Genomic DNA, 24,229 nt, shown 5'->3' with positions numbered 1-24,229 from the left:
CTCTTCCTTTTTTTCTCTTTTTATAACTTGGATTTTGCGGAAACAAATTTAGTAATGCCCTAACTGCGGGGCCATTTGTAATAGCCTCAGAGATGTTTGTTTGACATTTATATTCACTTTAGTTCTAGGTTTAATGTTTGCTTTTTACTTGATAGGTCAAATTTTAAGACGTAGTGAAGTAATCTTTTACTGACGTAGTACACCGGTAGCTGGACTTTTACTTCTTCTCGCAGTAGGACAACACTTATAGCATGTTCAAACACTACCAAGTACAAAACAAATCTTTCCCTTCCACCGACTTTGACAAAATAGGGGTCTTAGTCAAATGCTCCTTTAGCTTCTAGAAGGCCTTCTCACATTCTTTAGTTTATTCGAATTTCTTATTTCCTCACAACACGTTAAAAAAGGGGATGCACCTGCTGAGGGCAGCTGTCCTTTTAGTGACACTCTGCACCTCCTTGTGCTTTTGGGGAGAAGGCATGTCGATGAAAGCTTGGATTTTCTCTGGGTTCTCTTTGATCCATTGGAAACTAACAATGAAACCTAGAAACTTCCTAGAGAAGACAATAGATATACATTTCTTGGGATTGAGTTCATTTCATACCTTTGAAGAACTGGCTTCTTTAAGGTCCGTACAGTGTTCTCCGGTAGTCTTTGATTTCACTAGCATGTCATCGACGTACACTTCCATGTTCCTCTCCAACTGATTCTTGAACATTTTATTGACTATTCTTTGGTAAGTCACTTAGGCATTTTTTAGACCGATTGATATCACCTTGTAGCAATACACACCTTTATCTATCTGGAAGTTAGTTTGCTCTTCATTGGTAACGTGCATCTTAATCTAATTGTATCCAGAATAGGCATCCATGAAGCTAAGCAACTGGTACCTTGACGTGGTATCGACCATTTGGTCGATCCACAGAAGAGGGAAATAGTCTTTGGGACATGCCTTGTCGAGGTCTGTGAATTCAATGCACATCTTCCATGTGCCATTGGGTTTAGGGACCATAACTGGGTTTGCCAACTAGATGGGCAACAAATAGGACTGAACATTTCGAGCGGGTTTGACCCGAACCTGAGCAACCCGCCCGAACCCGAACCGGTGAACCCGCAATTTGTTTTTTTTTTTAAAAAATATTTGGGTGGGTCGGGTTCAACTCGGTACCCTTCAGGCGGGTTCTCGGGTTGAGTTTTTAGGAGTACCGAGTTTCGGGTTGAACCCGCCAACCCGCCCGCCAACCCACAATTTAAATATATTATATATATTTTTATTTTTTTTATTATAGTTTATATATATATTAACTTGAGTCACGTATGAATTATTTACTCTTCTTCTTCTCTTTTTATGACACAGTTGTCTCCTTTCTCAGATCTAATAATCTCCAAGGTGTTTCCAAGAACATCGCCTGAAGAAGCCACATTCTCCATGATGACAAAAGGAGTTCAAATCTACCTAGAAGAAACGTTAGTGACAAAAGGGGTTCAAATTTCTATTAATACATTCCAAATATATATATATATATATATATACAAGAAAACTAGCACATACCCTTTAAATAGTTGTGACTGACTTAAAGTATCACCGTGAGACTTTCTAAGATTAACAAGAAATTTTGCCAAAAGATCTCTTTGCAAGTCTTTCTCCTCGAAAGAGTCTATGACCCATAAAGATACCATTGTGGCGTGGAAGCTTGGGGAGTTTAACTCATTAATGCATTGGGCAACTTCTTTCTCATCTCTAGCACTGTAGGAACCAAGAATCTTGTCAAAATATTAACTGAGAAAATATTAAAAGAAATATAGATATTTTTTTTTTATTTTTATTACAAGTCAACCCGCCAACCCGGCCAACCGTAACTCGCCGACCTGTGTCCTATTCGGGTCCGGGTTCGGTTTTATTTTTTTGAACCCAAAACCCGTGAACTCGAAACCCGCGAATCCAAAATCCGGTAAACCCGCCCGATGTTCAGCCCTAGATATAGAGCTTCCTGGAGAAAGTTATTGATGGTCAACTTGTCCACTTCCACTTTTACAGCCTCTGCTCTCATTGGGTCCAACGATCTTTACTTTTGGTGAACTGGTATTGCATCCTCGTTGATGGTCAAGGCGTGGCAAATTATGTTGCGATCAATCCCTGTCATGTTAGAATGGCTCCACACCAACACATCCTGATTTCTCTTGACTGTATCTACGATGCTTGCTTTCATTGCTGGAGCCAGGTTTCTTCCCACCTTAATGGTTTTGGTGGGGTCTTTATCGCAGATGTTAACTTCTTCCACATCCTCCACCGGCTCTATGACTCTTTCTGTCCCTACATGGGGATCTAACTCATCCTAAGAAGTTTTCCTAGGTAGGTTCAACCCCCGCATGAGTTCTCATTCTAGGGGCAATCGGTGCCTCCTCCCGGACCATGAAAATTTTCCATTAAGAGATGTTGTAATAATCCCTTGCACTCCTTTGGTCACCTCTAATTGTCTCAATGTGTCCATTGTCACAAGGGAACTTCATACATAAATGGGTTATTAAAGTTACCACTCCAAAATCCACTAAGACAGGGCGTCCTAGTAATGCATTATACACCGTGGGGGTAAGCCACTACCATAAATGTACTATACTTGTAAGCACTGCCATTATTTTCTCCTCTAAGGGTGATAGGTAGTTGAATCCTCCCCATTGGCATTAGGGCATTCCCATTAAAGCCATATAGTTGGATAAGACAAGGTGACAAGTACTCATCAGTGAGTTTAATCGCTAAAAAAGCATGTTTGGACAGGATGTTCGCGGTGCTTTCGTTATTCACAAGGACTTTAGGCACCCTCTTATTCTCTATCCAAGTTTTAATGACCAAGGGGTCATGATGAGGAAAAAACATATGTTTGGCATCCTCCTCTGTGAAAGTGATTGGTGGGTTCATTGTTCGAGAATGTTGGGTGGGTGTTTGTGCCAACACACACAATCTCCTTTCTCTGTCTAATTCTCTCAGAGGCCTCTAAAAATTTCTAGAACTTCTTGAAAGGCGCGGTACACCCGAGATCATCACTACATCTCTGTCAACCAGTGGTGGTGCTAGCCTTGGGGATATGCAGGTCTCAAAGCCATCAAAGCCACCACAATCGGAGCTAGTGGAGTGGGGAGCGCCAAAAGATATGTTTTAGGAACTTGAGGGTGACTCACTCCATCCAGAGGATTTATAGTACCATACTATCCAAAAATAATCACGTGTCCGTGAATGACCCCCTGTCTGGGATATATGATGGGAATCTAGACCCATTGTCCCAAATGTTCTGCTCTTATCAATGTTTCAATTTCATCCTTTAGGAAGTCACATTCGTTCGTTGTATGTCCCACATCTCCATGGTATTCACAATACTTCTTTGGGTCTCTCTGAATTTTCCCCCCTTAAGGCATTCTAGGGGGCTTCCTGTAATGAACAATGTTACATGTTGCCTTGTATATGTTTTCACGAGTATCCACAAGACTAGATTACTTGGTGTACTTTGGATGGTACTCTTTCTTGGATCCCCTCGCCTCAAACCTCTTCCCCCTCTCTTGTTTCAGGAGTTACTCACTTCTTGCTTTGGTACCCATGCTTTTGATTATACAGGTGCCACACTACATTTGTTTTGTGCCGCTCCGTACCCAGAGAAATGATTTTGTGTGGGCACAGGTGCAAACTCAGAAGTTCCGTAGATTGTGGGAGTGTATAACATTCTAGGAGCAGTGGCAGATGAGGTCTATGCAGGAACAGAGGTTACCGGGGTTTGTGCCGAAGGCTAAGCATCCTCTAAGCTAATGAAGCCTTGAACCTTGGCCATGAATTCAGAGAGGGTTTTAGCCCTCTTCCTCTATATTTCTCCCCACAATAGGGAGCCAGCTGCAAGCACGAATTACAAGGAAACAAGCTTCATATCATCAGTTACTCTGGTTTTGGCAGCTACTTCTATCATTTGTTGGATAAAACTTTTTAGAGTATCTCCTGCTTGTTGCTTGATATTGGTGATAGATCCCATTTCCAAATTATACTCGCGGCCAGACACAAATTACTTTTGGAATATAGATTGTAAGTCCTTCTAGGAGTGAACTGATATGGGAGTTATCTTTCTCCACCAATCTTCTACAAATTTGGTGAGGGTCAACGAGAAGCACAAACACTTGACATCATCGCTAACCCTGGCCACTTGCATCATCTTGTTATACTTGGCTAAATGGGTCTTGGGATCTGAGTGTCTGTCGTACAACTTGATTTGAGGCATTTTGAAGTTCTCCGAGAGAGGAGCCTCCGTGATCCTCTTGACACAAGACTCTAGGTCTTCATATTCTGAATCAGTGAAGGCCCCATTATGCTTTTGGACCAATTTTGTTAAGGTATCTATCTACTTTTCTAATCGTTTTGTGTTGCTATCTAGAAGATTTATCCACAAGCCTTGTTGTTTAAGTGGTTTTCGAGGTCATCATCTCGTGACCTCATATCCTTGCTCTTAGCTTTATTGTACTTTATGTCTAAAAGCCTTCTGAGGTCCACAACGAACCAACTATCATCGGAGTACTTCTCCTCTGCCCCATTATCCTGGTTTACCAAATCATTAGGGCGGTCATTCCTTCCTTTAGGTTCTGGTACTTTTGTACCAGCCCCTTTCGGTGCCACATGACCTTTCTAGGCTGAAGGACACCCAAGCCCAAAGTCATTGACTGTGTTTTGCGCCTAAAAGGCCTTGTTGGCCTAATTTGAATTTTTTTTCGAGGAGGCTTGAGGGCGCGAGAGTTTTTTGGGTCACCCACTTTTGCCTTTCCCTTGTCCTGTACAGGAACAGAGGTTTCGACACCAGTGGGGTTCTCCTTGGTGTTCTTTCTAACACATTTTGTTGAAATATCATCATCAGAGTTTCCTTCGTTAAATCTCCAAACTTACTTTGGAGGCGGTCCAATTTTTTTTACATCTTTTGAGAAAATCTTTCCTGATGAACCAGCTTTTGTTGAGTTTCAAACAACTCCTTAAAAACTCTCGTTACCTTGGGATTGTGTTCGTAAAGGTGGCCGTGTTTGTAAAACCCATCTTTGGTGCAACCCTCGTCATCTTCTTCTTCCTCTACATGGTCCTCAGTATCTTTGTCATTGCCAACATGGTCACGCTATATGTTTGGGTCCCCCTCTTGAACGTTCATGTTGGACGTGCCCCCACGTCCCGCACTGCTCGGCTGGGCGTGCTCAGGCAAGAGGGGGTTTACCTCCTCCATGATCGTCTTGATGATGCCCCGAGGAGTCCTTTTGTGAATTATTTTTTGTGTGGATACCATGATAGTAATAGTGGTTTTCGTCTTTCTTCGGCTCTCAATGAAAGCACAAAAATATTTACCGAGATTTTTGGAAACTAAAATATTTAAGAGCTAAAGAAATAGTAAATGACAAAAATTAAGAGAGGAAAGTTATTTACGTGGTTTAGGTGTTAAAAAGCCCTAGTCCGTGAGTTAGTCTATTAGCCTCGCTGAGCAACATTAATGAATTTACAATATTATGCAAGAAACCCTAACTCTTTTTCCTTAAGTTCTTTTCTAAAAAGAAGAAGAAGACATAAAAATAATTTTAGCAGAGTTTTTGTAGTGTGTTTTTGGCTTGACCCCTTTGCATGAAAATGGAGGGGGTATTTATAGGCTAAGTGATGGGTGTGGGTCACCCCACGATCCACCTAGGATCTCTACTTAAATCCCAATATTGGGGTAAATTACATACAATGTAGAGCTAACTAGTTGGTCCTGTGGGTAACATTACGCTCATGCATGCTACAGCTAGATAATGGGGACCATTTTATACCACTCGGACATGTGTCATGCAAAGGTTCAACCTTTAAAAGTGACGGACACATGTCACTCTAAGCTTGGTCCTTTCTAAGAAGTATTCTATAATGTCCGTATGGTAGAAGGATGGTGGCGGTGCGCGCATTGCCATGTCTGGATGTAGGAGACAAGATCAGATTTTGTCAGGAAAAGTATAACTGTCCGTTTGGTGACCTGGCTCATGAGAAAAGTCGATATTCGCAAACACCCATGATGGTCAATCTCCGCAATAGGTTTCTCTGGTGAGCATGGGAGCCATCCGAAACGAGCCTTTCTACTAGGCTCTTCCGGGTTCGGGAGAGGCATTTCCTGTCCCACTCTTGGGAAGCAAATCTTGTTGCGAGAAGAAATCCCTGTATCTCTTTGCTCTGGATGATTCTTCAACTCAGGGAAATCTTTTAGCGATTGTGCGCCTTTTAAAGGACTTTAACTCACGAAGGATCAATTGAGTCTTTTCCATTAAAAACCACGTGTCATGTATTGCATAAATACAAATAACAATCTTAATTCTCCATATATATCTTCTATCCCTACCATTGATAGTATTTTAAGGTGTTGATCTGGGGACCATGGACCCATAAGTCTAAGCTCCAATAAACTAGATAATTTATTGAATCTCATCAATTAAATAATCATGTTTATTAATTCTATATTTACTCCACTATAAATATGAAATTGAACTCTTAGTAATTATAGAATTATATTTACTGAGTTTTACTGCAATGACCATTGATATAATCAATTCCAGTGATTAGCCCTCCTTGTTTCGATTCGTAATTAGTTTTGGTCAAATTACTATTTTACCCTTCTAATTAGTTCTTTATCCTTTAGTACCGTTAATTCACTATTGAAAGTATAATTTAGATCCAACCTAAATTTATGGACAACTTTTTAGTTCCAAACTTAACACTTAAATGGAACCAACATTCGATCTGTTAGGAAAGTCAAGATTCTATAATTGTAGATCATATTCGCAGCCATCCGTATTATTAGATTCCCAAAATAGAAGTTGTAAGAATCATATTCCCTTAGAAACTTTAATGAGTGAATCAAAGAAACTAATAACATGAACAAGAGTTCATGATTACTCAAGATTTAGGTCGATCTACTATTGATCATCTTTATGATATGAATTTGGTCTTTATAGTAAACGATATGTTTAATAAAGACAACTTAATTATATATTGGTCCTTGTCATATATAATCTCTATTGTATACAACAACTTCTCTTAGATGTCATACTACATCAGTAATCTGAATCAAGATTTCTTGCATCAAATAATGGGTATCAGTGAACTGTACTAGCAACCGTTGATTAAAGATTCTATAACTTTAATATGTTGTTGACTATTTTATTCATAGCTAAGTGATCTTAATTCTCCGTACAATACAAGCCACAGTCTCATGTATGAATATAGAATTTTTCGATATTTATATATAAATTATTCAATATTATATATATTAATAATTTAACATTCAAGCATATATGAAAATATTCAACTCTTATTTATATACAGAAATATCTTTACAGCCTTTTCAGAGCATAAACCCTAACTGTCATTTCATCTTCCAGATAAGTTAAACACTGTTGATTTGCAATCATGTTTGATCGAATGGTTCTTATGAGCTTCTACTTAACCCACATAAATTGAGATCTTCCTTCTCAATTCCATCTTTTCGTCGTATTTTTAGAGAACTAGAGAGCTTTAACAAACTCTCTACTTCTTCTCTTCTTTGTTTATGCCCTCAATGTTTTTTTTAGTATTCTTCCATTATTGCCATTTTTTTTTCTCAAAGGTAAGAGCCCAACACAAACAAAACCATTGTTATCGAGAGTCTTTTTAACCGATTATGCATTTTTACTGATTTTGAGTTCTCTTTCATTTGTGCTTTTCTTTAATCGTTAATTTAGGTTATAACATTAGTTTAAACTTTTTTGGGTTTTGAGATTTTAGGGTTTATATTATGAGAAAAACTCATTAATTTATCCTCATTTCTAGGTTTTTATTTGTTTTTTTAGAAATAAAGATGTATTTAGAAAAATGTCCTTATTTGAACCTTAAATTGAAATGGGAGCCCAAAATTTATAAGGAACTTGTTCCCTTATACCTAATTTTACCTTTACTACATGAATCTAAATCTTTATCACTAAATTAGAAATTAACGATGAGAAAATTAGAGAGTCAACAACTCTCAACACTCTAGCTTGGACAACTAGGTCATTTACACCAGAAATACACTCATGATTAACATGGTAAAAATTACAGACACTAAAAGACTTAGCCACTTCAAGGATCTTGAAGAACCCTGCGGCCAGCTTCCAAAAATGTAAGTTAAGTCTCGTATAGTGCCGACTGAGAAGAGAATTGTTACCTTTTGTTCAAAGAATATACTCATATTTCTTACATGTGTTTTTAATAATTCCTTACTCTCTATTTTTGAAATACATTATTATTAATCATTATTAATGTCTACATTTTTTGGAAAGGAGAAGATAGATTGATTAGATAGCAAATATTTACAATTTTAAAATATAAAGTATAATGCGTGTTTAATTAATCATACATTGCATATCGAAGGATTTTGGTAATTAAATATAGAGTACATTTTTTGCAGCCAAAAAAACAAAAGAATATTGTACATTTTGAGGTGTTAGGTTAACGTTTATAATTTGTGAAGAGGAACCGGGACGTTGAGCCACGTCAGAATGGGTAGTCTCACACGTTGGATTTTACGGTAATTTCAAAGTAAACGATGGGTCCCACAAAAATAGGTCCTCTCCCTTTCATGTGATGTGTGTCTTTTTGGGTCCTTATTACGTTTTACTTATTTAATGCGCTCTTCTCTATAATAGTAGAATACAATAGAAACACTTTTCTTTATTTTTTTGAAAAAGGGAATACAAACACTTATTAATATTATACGAGATGATATACTAGTAGTCCTAGAGAAGATGAGGACCCTCGTGACTCGGGCTCTATTATTGACATGAGTGGGCCTAACCGTATACAATCAAACCCTCTACAGAAGGACACGTGTTTCAATAGCGTGGTCCATACGTGGAAGATAGTGATTCGACATAGTTCTAGCTTCGTGGTCACATCTCACATACATACTATTATTTACTTAATATATCTACTCTACTCTCATTACAGTCACTTATTTCTCTCTTCATTCTTCGCCATTTCAAGATTTTTTTTTTTCTTTTGTTTCTTTCCTTCTCAAAACTATGGACCAACAACAATACCATATAAGTCATTTTAGTTCTGGTTTTCATAACTGTAAAATCATAATGTTACATCACATTAATTTTGTTACTAATCGTGTACAATAATAGGAATAAATGTACAAAATTATTTAGTTTTCTTTTGCCATTATTGATATTTGATTAATATAATATGCCAAACTAAAGTAAGAGAGAGTTTTAGACATATATACATTTTTAGATTTTTTTATGGTGAGAAATTTAAAAAATATCCTATTTTGAGAACATTTAATAATTTGTTTTAATTGGACAATTGCATTGTAATACCGTGATCTTGAATTAAAAAAATAATTCAATGAGTAGTGTTAAGGAGACTTTCTTTTGCACTCTCTCTTTATTTTTACGACAAGTGTTAATTATTAAACAATGTTTATTTTTACGTAATATTTAGTCATAATACTATTATTTTATTACACTTATGCCATTAACTAAATTACTTCACTAATTTATAAATAACTTTATATTTATTTTTAAAAGTGATATATTTTTTTTACAGTTTTAAAAGGTAACTACCGTATAATACATTGATTATTATAAATTTCTTTAAAAAAAAAAATTAAACATGGCAAATATACTATATATATAAAGGTATATATATAAACATTATATAGGATTTTTTACACCACATATACTGAAATTTTCAACTTTTTTTTTTTTACTTTTTTATTGTGGAGCAGAATTTTTTTCAAAAATACTAAGTAAGTTTTATACTATACTGTGTTAAGTTTTTACTGTTGTTCCACAGTTGTTTTTTTAGTTATTTCACGGTTGTTTTAATTGTTTTATTTTGTTGTTTTACGGTTGTTTTATAAAAAAAAAATAGTATTTTTGTAAAAAATTCCGTATGACACTAAAATTGTAAATTTTTGCCCAAAATCCAATATTTTTGTAAAAATCCCTATAATATACCTACTCATCATAGATAATCGGACCAAATAAAAGTCATGCTATTAATTAATTCTCTTTGATGAATTTGCCTACCAAGTCAAATGTTAAAATCAAATACTCTAATGCTTTAAAAAATAAAACAAAACTAATCGTCCTTTAAATATTACATTTAGATATATAATTATCTAAATTATAATTAAATATTATTATAGTAATAAAGTAATATAATTAAATATTAATATTTAATAATAATCATAAAAATATTTATTTAGTTTGATTTTTTTAAGACCATAGAAATTTGTTCTTCTAATTATTGTATGTTGTAATTGAATTAAAAATTTGTACCATTTTAAAAATGAAAAAAATTATATTTTTTTTGATGTAATATAATTAAAAAAATCAATCAAAAAAATATAATTATAAAAAAAGTTTAAAAAATTAAAGGGACTTAAAAAAAATGAAATGTGACATTTTTAAAATAAATATATAATTATTTATGACTAATTTAGTTTTGGCTACTAAAAAAATAGTGAAGTGATTAGTTAAAATGTCATAAGTGTAATAAAATATCAAAAGAGTTTTTTTTAATTAATTTTTAATTTTTTAAAAGAAAAATTAGTGTTTTAATTTATTGTGTAATTGTTTTTTTTAAAAAGAGTATTTTTTTTTTACATCAATCAAACATTACATTAAATGAGTGAAACCCATGCTAAAAGTTAATTCCAATCTCTTACAATACACCATATCTTAGTGGCCATAAAACCTCTTTTATATTCATAAAATATAACGAGACCCATTTTATTTTTAAATCCTTACAGACAGTATATTTTTTTAAATCTCTATAATAGACGAGTCCTATATTTGTTTAATATCAAACAATATGAGTGGAAATCTAAATATATTTTTCTCTAGTTAAATACAAATAAAACAAGATATCATCCATATAATATTTAAATTTATACGGTTTAAAGAAATTGAGTTTATTTATAAATAATGTCATGAGACTATGTACATAATATTAAGAAATACACATTCACTATTCTTACAACTGGTTTGTTACCGTTAGTAGTGGTCTTGCACTGTCCTGCATTTTTAGAGCTCGTTTGGTACGCCGTATTATAATGTATTGTATTGTGTTGGATTGTGTTGTATTGCATTGTATTGTATTGTATTAGTATTATTTAATACAATACAATATTTGGTATTGACTTATATTAATTGATTGTGTAAAGTTATAATATATTTTTAATACACTCGATCCCAACACCAACTGCAGGTCCGGGTCCCGGGTACCGGGACCGGGTCTGGGTCCTGGGTCTGGGTCCAGGTTCGAGTCCCGGGTCCGCGTCGGGGTCCGAGTTCGGGTCTGTGTCCGTATTTGGGGTTCGGGTCTGAGTTCGGGGTCGAGGTCCAGCCAGGGTCCGGGGTCCGGGTCTGGGTCGAAGATTGGTGTTGACCCCAAATTCTTTGTAAATATTATAATACAAGCTAATACGAACCATTTATAATGTATTAAATAATACAACATACATTGTATTAAAAAATTTGGTCGTAATAATTAATACAATACATTGCTTAATCCAAACATAGTGTTATTTATTATTTAATACAATATGACCTTTATACGGCATACCAAACGATCCCTTAACAAATTATTTATACCATGATAGAATTAGTTAGGATATTTTTTTTAATTCTTTTTTAAGAAATCATTGTAATTGTAATAGATTCTAGAATGTACTATATTTTGCACTTGACACTGCAAATACAATATTGCCAACCTTATTACATTTGAGTTGAGCTTTCAAAATTTCCCTTCCTGTTTATTTTTTAACTTGGTATCAGAGCAATCTTTGGATGTGTGTCTCCAATGGCAGATCTAGAGCAGCTCATAACACTCAAGCATCTTCAAGCAATGTTATCGCTCAAGCTCTGGGAGCTAATGTTCCTCTTCCTCAGGTTGGCAACACACTGAAAAATTACTTGTTTCCAATGTTTTATCTGGTTTAGATATTGAGTATCTACCTATAGTTCTTATGGTCGAAGCTAGACAGTTCACCTCTTGGCAGGAACTACAAGATATCTTGTTGAGTTTTAACACTAAAATGGAGAGATTAAGGGCAATCTCAGGGACAAATAAGTCTATGGACATTTCCAATATTCTCTCATCACCATCTACAAGTTTGGCAGTTAATGAGATCCTTTGGTTTCTTTGGTAGAAGGAGCTCAAACTCACATCAATCTGGGAATGAAAATCGTAGAAATGTAAACTACAATAGAGGTGTTGGAAATTCTAAAAATCGAGAACGTGGTCGTGGTGGTCGTAGTGGAGGAAATGCTAAACCAACATGCCAAGTTGTGGGTGTTATGGCCATTCAGCAGCCTTTTATTATAATAGGTACGATGAGACATATATGAAAAAATTATCTATTTAGACCCTATACGTAGCCATAAAGTTCCCCGCAAATTACTGCAAATTAGAAAGGTAATAATTTTTATATAACAAATTTTTTAATTAACTAATGAATTGAAATGTTATTATAATTTTTAAAACAGAGCATACCAGATTATAGGGGCATCAAATGCGTATCTTGGGCCGTGACCAAAAATTTCACTAGCAAATTGTCCAAGATAACTTAAACACCAAGAATGTAGTTCTTATGTTTTGAAATACATGACTGGCATCGTCACACGTGTAAATCCCAACCGTTATATACAAGATCAAAAAGCTGTAAGTTTTAATTATTAATTATCGTATTTATTATATGAGCAAATAATAATATATATAAGGGGTTTTTTCAATATTATACCTAAAATTGATTTTATTTATAAAAATACCTTTAAGAAAATTATTTGCACAAATACCGATTGCCACGTCAGCATAAATACCGAAATATAAAATAATTACCGAAAAATTGAAAAAAATAAAAAAATCTCGCTTCCAGAAATTTTAGTGTTTTGCAAATTTTAAAAAAAGCAACCTTTTGGTTGCTTTTGATGTAAATAATATATCAATTAGTTACTTTTTATTAGAAAAAAATTAATTCAAGATAATTTTTTTCTCATACACATTTGGTTGCTTATTTTGATCAGACAACTTTAAAATTAATATATATAATAATTTTCATATTGTAACTAATTCTATTATGTTTTAGATACTATTTGGTAACTTTATAAGTTTTTTTATTAACATATTAAATTCTTTTTATTAAATAAATTTATTATTAGTATACTATATTTTAACTTTTAAATACAAAATAATAAAAGACTTTAAGTTAAGTTATGATGTTACTTGATATGTTAAAGTTTATTAAATTTTAAATTTTATTACTTTTTGTTACAAAATATAAAAAAGGAACAAAAAAGTTTCTTTTAACACATACTAAAATGTAAGAGAGATATCTAAATGTTAGAGGAAAAATAAAAAAAAATTAAGAGAAATAATAAATTTAGAGAAAAAGAATAATAAAAAAAATAATAATAAATGAAGAAGATTTTTTCAAAAAAACAAATTAATAAATAAATGAAGAAGATAATAATGTCAGAAAAAGAAGAAGTAAACAAAAAGGAAAAAAAAAGTAAGAAGATAAATATTGGAGGAGACTTATAATTTCTTGTTTAGATTTTAAATTATAGTGTGTTATTTTGTTGTTTAAGAAACCTTAGTCTAACTTTTAATTTTAGTCATTTTTTTTTTGTAGCAGAAAAATATATGCTTCTAACATGTCAAAATGATCACTTTAAAAAATAGATTATAATAGTGTAATTTTTGTGTCCAAATAATAAATTGCGTGGCTGAAAAAACTTTTGAAATAAAAAAAAATAAAGAAAGTGAGAATAATAACAATTTGTGTCGTTTATTCACATAATTTTTTTTTTTTTTTAAAAAAATCTGATTGTATATCAACTAGGAGAGTCAATAAAATGTAAAAGAAAAACATATGGTTAATTTTTAATTTTAGTAGGCGTGTAGCGGTATTGAAAACAATAAAATGGTCTAAGAAAATTTCATAAATACAATTCACGTTGATACATATAATTATTTTTTTCTAAAACTACTAATTAGATTAAAAAACAAAAAAGAATGTAAAATAATAATAAAAAAAAGAATAGAATGTAAAAAAAAAAATATTTGATCAACCTAGTTTACTGTTATTTTGAAAAAATAAGATTTTTATTAAAAAAAAAAAAAGCTACCGTCTAGAAAAGAAAAAAAAAAAAGCTAGCATGTAGGCAGAGTTTAAGAGAGAGAAGCAATAAATATACATTGGTATACCTATAAAAAAGAAATGCCTAAATTGTGAGTATTAAAATAGGTAAGGGTAAATTCTTAAATAATTTAATAATAATAGTTATTAGTGCAAATATTTCTATATATAAACTAATATAAATTTTTATTTCTTTTTACAGTTTGGAGAAAAGCAGACATACAATCTAAAAATTGAATTGTTACCATTACAGGGATAATGGATAGAACGATTGTTGGTAGTGATTCACGAAGGCTTGGACGATTGATGCTGAAATTTTTAAGAATTTTTCTTTCCTAGCTTATTTTTTTAGGTTAACTTGTAATTAGATTTATTAACTTGTTAACACTTGGACTAATTTTACAATATTGTGTAATATATAATTGTAATTTTTTTTTAATTACTTATATTAAATTAATTTAAATGTATTAGCTAATCATAAAATTAATTTAAATATATTAGCTAATCATAAAATTAATTTAAGTATATTAGCTAATTTAGCTTTTAAAAAAAAATATTTACTTTAAATTTAAATTAAATAATATTTATTATAAATTAAAATATATAATTTAAATAAATTAAATTTCTTGATTTATAATAAGTTTTTAACTGAAAAAAATTAATTATTAATGATTTGGCGTCAGTTTTTAAGCTTTTAACATCGGTTATATGTGCATATGGCGTCGATTATTTGTATATAACCGATGCCATAGTGTATATATAGCGTCGATTCTTTGATAATAATTGACGCCATAAGGTAACATTTAGCGTTAGTTGTTTTTAGCCCTACAACATCGTCTGGATCAGTATCGGTAGTAAATTCACCAAAATTAACGTTGAAATGCCTTAAAAAACTACCTCTAAAATCCAAATTTATAGTAGTGTGTATTAATGCAGAGGAGAACACTAAAATGTTCAATTCTAATATAAAAAGAGGAGAATGCATAATGCAATAGGTAAGGAGAAGTGGTGGGCTAGGTTTTAAAGATATTTCTCTTCGGAATATAGGAGCAATAGGTAAGCATGTTTGAAAAATTTCATCTAAAAAAAGTAATTTATGGGTGAAATGAATTAATTCTATATTTATAAAAGGGAAGGATTGGTAGGAGTATATAAAGCTCCCTTGAATGCTAGCTAGTATGGGAGAAAATCGGTCAGCACGAAGAACTAGATTAAAAATAGAATTAAACAGGTGCAATTCTAGAACTATCAGTATACAATTGCTGATATGTGTGATAAATTGAATAATTCCCAGCATGTTAATTAGAGATATTCTTTGATTTGTGAGAGGCTTAGTATTCCAAAGCACAAAATAATTCTTTGGCTAACTCTTAAAGGAAGGCTTTGCTATAAGAGTTCGGTTAAACAAAATGGCTGGAATCACCAATGATGTTGATTTTTTTTTTTTGAAAAGCTTCAATCCATTAAACTGCCAAATTGGCATTAATAAGAGTTTGAAGAGAAGCAGGAGCTGACCTTTCTACAAAACCACAACCTAACCAAAAACAAGAGTTGCGAGCAAAACAATGATGCTGATTGTTTGATTTGCGGAGAAAAGGAAGAATCAAGTCAACATTTTTTTTGAGTGCTGTTATAGTGCTCAAATTGGGATAGGCTTTAGAGGCTTGAGTATTCAGATACTGGCCTGTTGAACCTTCTAGCCATTAACAATAGTTCATGAAGAAAACAGAGTAATCAAGAAAGAAAAGGAAGAAGAAGGAGAGAAAGAAAGACTGAAAAAGATGAACAGAAAGATATTGTTATTAAATGAGAAGTGTACACTGGTTTATATACAGATCAGTTACAACAAACAGAATGACTAACAACTAACACAGTCACAACTAACTAATAACAGAATACAACAGAATTAACTGTTTATTCCAACGCTCCCGCTCAAACTCATAATTGAAAGGTCTTTAATTTTGAGTTTGTTTTTGAAATCTAAGAATCTCTGGCTGGAAATGGCTTTGGTCAGACCATCAACTAGTTGATCATAAGTTGTGACATGCTTGATTTGAACCATTTTGTTCATCACTTTCTCTCTAACAAAATACAAATCAAGTTCTATGTGTTTAGTTCTAGCATGTAGTATAGGATTTTGAGTGAGTAAAACAGTACTCATGTTGTCACACCAAATGGTTGGAGGTTGTGACATTTGAATCCCAAGTTCATAAAACAGATAATGTAACTAAGTTAGTTCAGTAGTAACATTGGCTACACTTCTGTACTCAGCCTCTGTGCTGGATCTCGAAATTGTTGGTTATTTCTTACTTCTTCAAGCAATCAGATTCGAACCAAAGAATATAGCAAAACCAGTTGTACTTCTCCTATCATCTGGATTTGATGCCTAGTTAGCATCACAGTATGCAGTCAGGTCAAGGGACAGAGGTTTTGTGAGATGCAAACCTAGTTCAAGTGTGCCACTTATGTATCTTAAGATTCGTTTGACAGCCATCCAATGAGTGGTGAGAGGATTTTGCATTATCTGACAGACCTTATTAACACTAAAGGATAACTCAGGTCTGGTAATTGTGAGGTATTGCAAGGCCCCAGCTATTGATCGATACATCTCAACATCTACTACTGGATCCCCCTGTTGAGTTGACAAACGAAGCCCACTGGTCATAGGTGTTGGAGCAGACTTGGCTCCAGTCATTTGTGCTTTTTGTAGAAGGTCCATTGCATACTTTGCTTGACATAGGAGCAAACCACAATCTGTTGTATGCACTTCAATGCCCAAAAAAAATTCAAAGTGCCTAAATCTTTCAATGAAAACTGATTGTGAAGGGTAGAGATGAGTTGAGTAACAGCCATAAAATCACTCTCTGTGACTAAAATATCATCAACATATATCAGTACTAGGATGGTCAATTCAGCAGATTGATTGATGAAGAGAGAGTGATCAGATTTTGAAGGTGTAAAGCCAAGTGAAACAAGACTGTGATGTAGCTTCTCAAACCATGCACGAGGTGCCTGCTTTAGGCCATACAAAGCCTTATTGAGCTTGCAAACCAGATGAAATTGACCAGGAATTTCAAAGCCTTGTGGTTGGGTCATATAAACGTCTTCTTGTAAATCTCCATTTAAGAATGCGTTGTTGTAGTTGCCTAATTGTCCAACCTTTTGACAAAGCAAGAACTAAGACCACCCTAATGGTGACAAATTTGACTACTGGATTGAAAGTTTCAGTGTAATCAAAGCTTGCTTGCTGTTGAAACCCTTTAGCAACAAGTCTTGCCTTATGCTAGTATACTGTGTTATCAAGGTTTTTTTTAGCATATAAACCCATTTGTAGTCAATGGCTGTCTTTCCTGCAGGAAGCTTAACCAGAACATAGCTTTTTTTTTTTTTTATATATATATATATTATTAGGGCAAGAATCTCATCTCTCATGGCTTTGTTCCATTGTTCATGAAGTAGGGCTTCCTGAATATTGGAAGGCAGTTTGGAAATCAAGAACACTTTGGGTTTGTGGATTCTAGACTTGGATCTGGTTTTCATCTGATGGTTGTTGGCTTTATTAGGGGCATTAGTAAAACCTGTCATTTGTAGGAGCCTGGACCATGCTAGCATCAGTAGTTGGAGTTAGAACAGCAGCATCAGTAGCAGTGCCATCAGAAGCAGTGGCACTTGTTGCAACAATGGTTTTAGTGGCTGCTGTGTCAACACCAGTTCCAGATGTGATGACCTGTTCAGTAACATCATTATTTGTTGGCTGTTGAGGTTAAAATGAGGACCTTGGGAAGCCAGAAACTATTGTGAGATGAGGATGTGTGTGCTCTACAAAAATAGCACCTTGCCTTGATGATTCACCTGTAACAAAGATCGAAGGTTGGCTTGGAGGCCCACTGTTAGTAGCACAAGTTAGATTAGTGGTATCTATTGAAACATGCTAATCAATCCTTTGATTAGTACTGATGTGATGTGAATGCACAAGATCAGAAAGAGTGTAAGGCTGACCGTAATGTGAGCATTTGGGAATCAAGGTAGATATAGGAGTGTGAATAACCTGAGGTAAATCAGGTGAATCATGGTCCACAATGGTCTCATAATAAGGAAAGGAAAATTCATCAAAGACTACATCTCTGGAGATGTAAAGTCTTCCATTAGAATCGAGATATTTATATCCCTTATGATTGAGACTATAACCTAGAAAGGTGCAAGGTGTAGATCTGAAATCAATTTTGTGCTTATTGTATGGCCTAATATTGAGAAAACTCTCGCACCCAAAGGTTTTAAATGTGGTATAATCTTGCTGTTTATTGAAGAGAACCTCTAAGGGTGATTTATTATGAAGAACAGATGTAGGTAGTCTGTTGTGTATATACACAGCAGACCTGAAAGCTTCATCCCAGAACTTAAGGGGTAGGGAAGCTTGGGTCGATAAAGCAAGACCATTTTCAAAAATGTGTCTGTGCTTTCGTTCGGCCAAGTCAGTGAGATAAGTAGAAAATTATTCACCCCCAATCAATTTGTAGAGTTTTAATAGATTTACCAAGTTGTAATTCAGCTTCCTTTTTAAAGTTAAGAAAAAATTTTAAAGGCATCTGATTTATTCTTTAGTAGATATAACCAAGTAAATCTAGAGAAAACATCAACAAAATGTATATAGTATTTATAGCCATTGTGAGAAACTTTGTGTGAGGGTCCCTAAATAAGATTTTAAACTACTAGTTGTAATGGTTCAAAAATGACAGTGGTGGAAGCTTTTGGGAAAGAAAACTTATGTATTTTTCCAAGACAACATGTAGCACAAACAGAGAAAGGAGAAATTTCAAATTTTATTGCTAACAGGCAGATTAATTTGCTTCCATTGCTGAATCTTCCTCACCAGTGACAATATTGGCACTCAAATCAATTTCTTTCCCCGATTGTTTGATTCTTGCTTCAGATGCTAAAAGTAGAGCCTCGATTTCTCCAACAGTATAGTTTTCAATGCGAGTGTTAGAGGAGATGACGAATATTGTCGTATTCACTTGGAAGACCCTTGAAGATAGCTCCAACATGATCACGATCACTGAGAACTTCTCCACAGTTTGCTTCACTTTGAGAAGATAATCGTTGAGAGTTAGTGAGCCTTTCTTTAGGTTCTGCAACTTGGTTCGAAATTCCAGAATTTTGGACGAGACTTGTAATGTAAAGTGTTTCTCGAGTGCTGTCCAGATCTGATGTGAGGTGTTACAACCAACCATCCTTGTGAGTAAACTTTCAGTCATGGAAGATAACAACCATGACACGAGGAGTTGATCTTGAATTTCCCAATCGACATAACCAGGATTGATTCTGTTGGCAGCACGATCCTCATTGGTCAAGCATTCATCTAGTAGAGGTTCTTTGATATATCTGAGTAATCGATTTCCCTTGATGGCAGCAAGATTTTGTTGCTTCCAAAGAAGAAAATTATGGTCATTCGATATATCTTGAGAATTTTGATTGGTTCGTGATCTGGAATTAGGCTGAGCTCCATGAACAGCTGGATCTGCTTGATTGTTGGCTGAGTTGTTTCCAATCGTTGCCATGTTTGCAACCAGAGGAGAAAACTCCCGCTCTGATACCATGTTGAACCTTCTAGCCATGAATAATAGTTTATGAAGAAAACAGAGTAACTAAGAAAGAAAAGGAAGAAGAAGGAGAGAAAGAAAGACTGAAAAAGATGAACCAAAAGATATTGTTATTGAATGAGAAATGTACACTGGTTTATATACAGATCAGTTACAACCAACAAAATAACTAACAACTAACACAGTCACAACTAACTAATAACAGAATTAACTGTTTATTCCAACATGGCCTTCTTGATTTAAAGTGAGTCAATTCAAACGGAAAGTATTCATGTACATAATTTTCACTACAGTGTACTAATTTTCACTACAATGTAGGAAAGCTATACATGAAGCCTTATGGAACCACAAAGTGATAACAGTGAAGAAAACTTTTCACACTATATTGTGCATACTGTTTGTAACAGTATTTTACATTGTTATACAAAGAAAATTTCTTCTACAGATAGGAGAAGGATGGGAAACTTTTGTATAGTTAGTAATTAATTAATTAATCGAGTTAGTCATTGGTGTTTGTAATTGTTTCTTTGAGGAATATAAAAAAAAATTATACTTAATCTCTTATTAGTACTCATATCTATCGACCATTACAAAAAATAATTCAGTTTATAACTCATCACACATAATTGATTATATGGACAAAGCTAATGATCGATCGAAGCCGTTCGTACTGATTAATTATATAGATATATATATATATATATATATATATATTTATATGAGAAATAATGGTTTCTAGAAAGAGAGATATCATGATCGATATCTCCCTAAAAAAAGGATTGGTAGATTAGATTTGATATATAGGAAAGGACATGTCGTCAAATTTAGGGTTTCCCTGGACATCAGCTTGATTAAAATAGCACACGCTCACACACATATATTATTTTCCAATAATAATAATATATATATGTTATTTGTGGGCTGGTTGATCAATAATCAAGCACATGAGGGTGGAATTCTAGGGACTCCTTGTCGTTGAAGTTCCCCCATCACACTATCCATTGAGGGAGGTTTTAGGCCCAAAGGAAGTGGCAGCCATGGTTTCGCTAAAACATCTCCAATAGCTTCATCTACACTCTCTTTTGACTGAAACAAAATATATATTATCAGTATATATTTTCAATTTATACGTACATTGTATTATATTATTGTATATGTTATAATTATTTTAATTCATCTCCAATGCACGAACTATAAAAAGTGTCAAAATTTTGCCAAAAAAAAAACAATTATATTCATCACAATTTTTGCTTTTGAGTCAATACCTTCAATAATTTGACACTACGATGACTAATAATGTAATTAACCTTAGAAAAAAAAAACAATGCTGTCATTCAATATATAAAAATATATACATTATATTGAGACTGACCGGATGAAAGTCGAAAAGAGGGTGCGGGCCTGATTGTCCAGGGGTGAGATTACCAATGCCGGCATCTACTTTATACATGGCATGGCCTGGTGGGATACCTGGGACAGCTGGTGTGCTAAATCTCTGCATTATTATCACATAACAGTATATTATAATTTCTCAAACGAAACCAGAACAATATATTATATATACACATATTTATATATGCTCGTGAAGATAAGGACACTATGAAAGGTGCCAAAACAAACAAACCAAAAGGAAAGTTGACAGTAACGAAAGTATATATATATTTACCGGCGTAGCCATTGGTTGTGGAAAGCAAGGCGTTCCTGGGGTTAATGCACTCGGAACCTACCATTACAAATAATAATTCGGTAAAATAATAATAAAAATATTGGCTGAAAATGAGAGTGAGATTTTGAATATATAGTTAGTTAGTTACTCGGTGGGGGTGAGAGTGCCAGTAAGAAGGGTCGTGTAGTGGTGGAGGAGTGGGGACTGCTGGTTGCCAGGCTGGCGGAGGAGGAGGAGGATGATGAGAAGGGGAATGAGGTAAGTGTTTAGGCGGCCACACGTGCATTAGAGATTGGTCAACGGTTGGATGACCCCACACGTGTAAGGGTCTGAAGTGTGGGTGCATGGGTACTGGTGGTGGTTGTGGTACTACTGCTTGTTGTGGGAACCCCATGGTGGGTGCAACCGCCCAAGGGCTGACGTCTCTCTTTCCGGCGACTGCACCGCCTCCACCACCAGGCGCTGCCCCAAACATTTGCCTCCTCTGGCTCCAGCTTGCTGCCTCGGCCTCACGTGCCAGCAAATGTTTCCGATGCGAACGATATTTCTGTGTACCAAACATCACACCACCAAATCACATGGTCATCATCTGTATATTATTAATTGCTACTGTATACATACAGTAACTCCTAATTTAATGATCTTTGTACGTATAAAAGATACCCATTTATTTATCAAGGCTTTTCTTCAGCTAGAATTATATATATAATATATAAAATACACATATATATGTTAAGTAGAAGAAGCTACCCGTCTTAGGTAATGATTTGGTATTTTGCTACTGCTTCTTTGACGAGACGTTTAAACTATTTAACATTAATTTTTGGAATTTTGATAAAAGGAAATCTCGAAAACTGCATATGAGGTGTTAATAATTATTAGAAGATAAGATTAATTTACGGTTTCAGTATTATTATTATATATATACCGATACAGTGAGACACTTCTATTTTTTGGGCGTTTTCCTCACGTTTCATACGATCGATGTAACATATAAGTATTGATTTGTTTATTCTTTCGTCTTTAAACAGTGTTGTGAAAAAAAAATCTAGAATAGTCTGTGACGAATTTTTTAAATATTAAAAAAAGAAGTTATAGTTCTCTAAAGATTATAAAATGCATATACAAAAGAGTATATTAAAGTACTAAACTATTCTACATTCTTTGAGAAGTAAAATGAAAATAATAAAATAATAATTAATAATAAGAAACTGAATCCTAATAAATTAATAATATTATTGTTATTAACTAATTAATTAATTGGGTTTTAATTACCTGAAGGTGGCTGGCTATGTTATGTCGAGTGAGACAATCAATTCCCATGAGTTCTAAAATCCGTGAAGGCACTGCCTTATCCACTCCAAGCTGCTCCACTGCCTGTACGAACCTTCTGTGCAACTCTGGTGTCCAATCCACCTATACAATAATACATATAATATTATATATATATATATACATATACAGACACAATTTAAGGATACACATAACATAAATCAGCTCTTTCTAATAATAACGTTACCCTCGATCATCCCAAAACCCACATTGAAACTTGTAAAACCTAAAAAGCCACAGATCCCAATAGAACTCACACATAAAAACTACTTTGTTAAGTTACTTTGTACTTTATTTTCTTTACCTTAACTTTTCGCTTCCCTTGAGAGTTATTATTCTTGGACTGAGCCGTTGTTGAGGAAGAGGACTTTTTCCCTCCTCCTTTATTATCGGAAGCTTCCTTATTATTATTCGCAGACGCAACGTCCCCACCCGTTACCGAACCCGACCCGGAACCCGAATCCTTGTCATCTTCAATCTCCGCAGTGGTAGATTTGATTTTTCTATTATTATTATTATAATTTTCTTCCTCTTCGGCATGAGTTGTCGTAGTAGTCGTAGTGGTAGTGCTTGTTATTGCGCTATTAATACTACTAACGTTGTTATCGTCAATATCAGCGGATTTCTCGGCCGAAAGGGGTGACGTGTTCATGTCGTCGGAGTTATAATCCTCGGCTGAGAAATCGGCGAGGATTTCTGGGTCCATCTCCAAGTCGGGTAAAACATCTCCGTCGACATTGATACCGATGAAAAGATCGTCGAAATCGATGCAGTCGGCGAAATCCGGGAATCCATCTCCACCGTTGATTGAAAAGTTGATATGATTACTGGTCTCCATGGCCTCTCCTCCTTGGTTTTCATCTTTGTAAGTGTCCCTTAACGATGACACGGCAAGCATTCCAATAATCATATACACCTCTTCTTCCTCCCCCAAATATACTAACACTTAATTTTCTTCTATATATGCTTTGTATTATTATTAATAAAATTTTATATTTATTATGTTAATATTGATTTATGGGAGATGGCCGTGGGAGGAGAGAAGAGTATAGTATAGTGTTATAAAGAGACAAATAGGTGTTATATAATGGAGGTGTTGGTGGTCTTTTTTATTTTTGTTTTACAGAGTGGGACTATATAATGAAGAGAATTAATATGAACCACAATTGAGTGTTGAGATCTCTGAGAGATTTGTTTTATGTTTTTGGTTTTTTGTTTGGGTCTGCTCTCTCTACTTTGCATATATAATTTTCCGTGGATGACCTTTTTTTGAAGGTTTAGAAAATCATATACAAAATGTGCTCGTGAGCTTTTTATTTTGAAAAAAATTGAATGAGTTTTATTATTATTTTGAACTAAAAAGGGAGAGAGAGAAATGAGGTCCCATTTATGTCAGACATCAGTAGGGTTTGGATTATTGGAACTGGATTGATATA

General features: G+C 34.0%; 1 protein-coding gene across 1 annotated transcript; it reads right to left on the bottom strand.

Moving 5' to 3' along the window:
- Nucleotides 1–20,330: 20,330 nt before the first annotated feature.
- On the bottom strand, nt 20,331–24,001 carry LOC115700524 (transcription activator GLK1). The gene is made up of 6 exons (XM_030628073.2): nt 23,098–24,001; nt 22,737–22,877; nt 21,610–22,008; nt 21,462–21,518; nt 21,168–21,290; nt 20,331–20,881 (listed from the first exon to the last, which is right to left on the bottom strand). Exons 1-6 carry the CDS (start codon nt 23,701–23,703, stop codon nt 20,732–20,734), a joined length of 1,476 nt encoding a protein of 491 aa, XP_030483933.2. The 5' UTR covers nt 23,704–24,001; the 3' UTR covers nt 20,331–20,731.
- Nucleotides 24,002–24,229: the final 228 nt, after the last annotated feature.

Source organism: Cannabis sativa, chromosome 8 (genome assembly GCF_029168945.1).
Source record: "Cannabis sativa cultivar Pink pepper isolate KNU-18-1 chromosome 8, ASM2916894v1, whole genome shotgun sequence".
NCBI lineage: Eukaryota > Viridiplantae > Streptophyta > Magnoliopsida > Rosales > Cannabaceae > Cannabis > Cannabis sativa.
The sequence above is the reverse complement of the archived record's forward strand: the minus strand, read 5'-3'. Positions and strand labels throughout refer to the sequence as shown.

Coding starts and splice junctions, on each gene's coding strand:
- LOC115700524 (XM_030628073.2), bottom strand. CDS start 23,703: ATGATTATTGGAATGCTTGCCGTGTCATCGTTAAGGGACACTTACAAA. Junction 21,519..21,609: donor GGCACTCTCACCCCCACCGA/GTAACTAACTAA, acceptor TTGTAATGGTAG/GTTCCGAGTGCATTAACCCC. Junction 20,882..21,167: donor CTCTTTTCGACTTTCATCCG/GTCAGTCTCAAT, acceptor ATTTTGTTTCAG/TCAAAAGAGAGTGTAGATGA.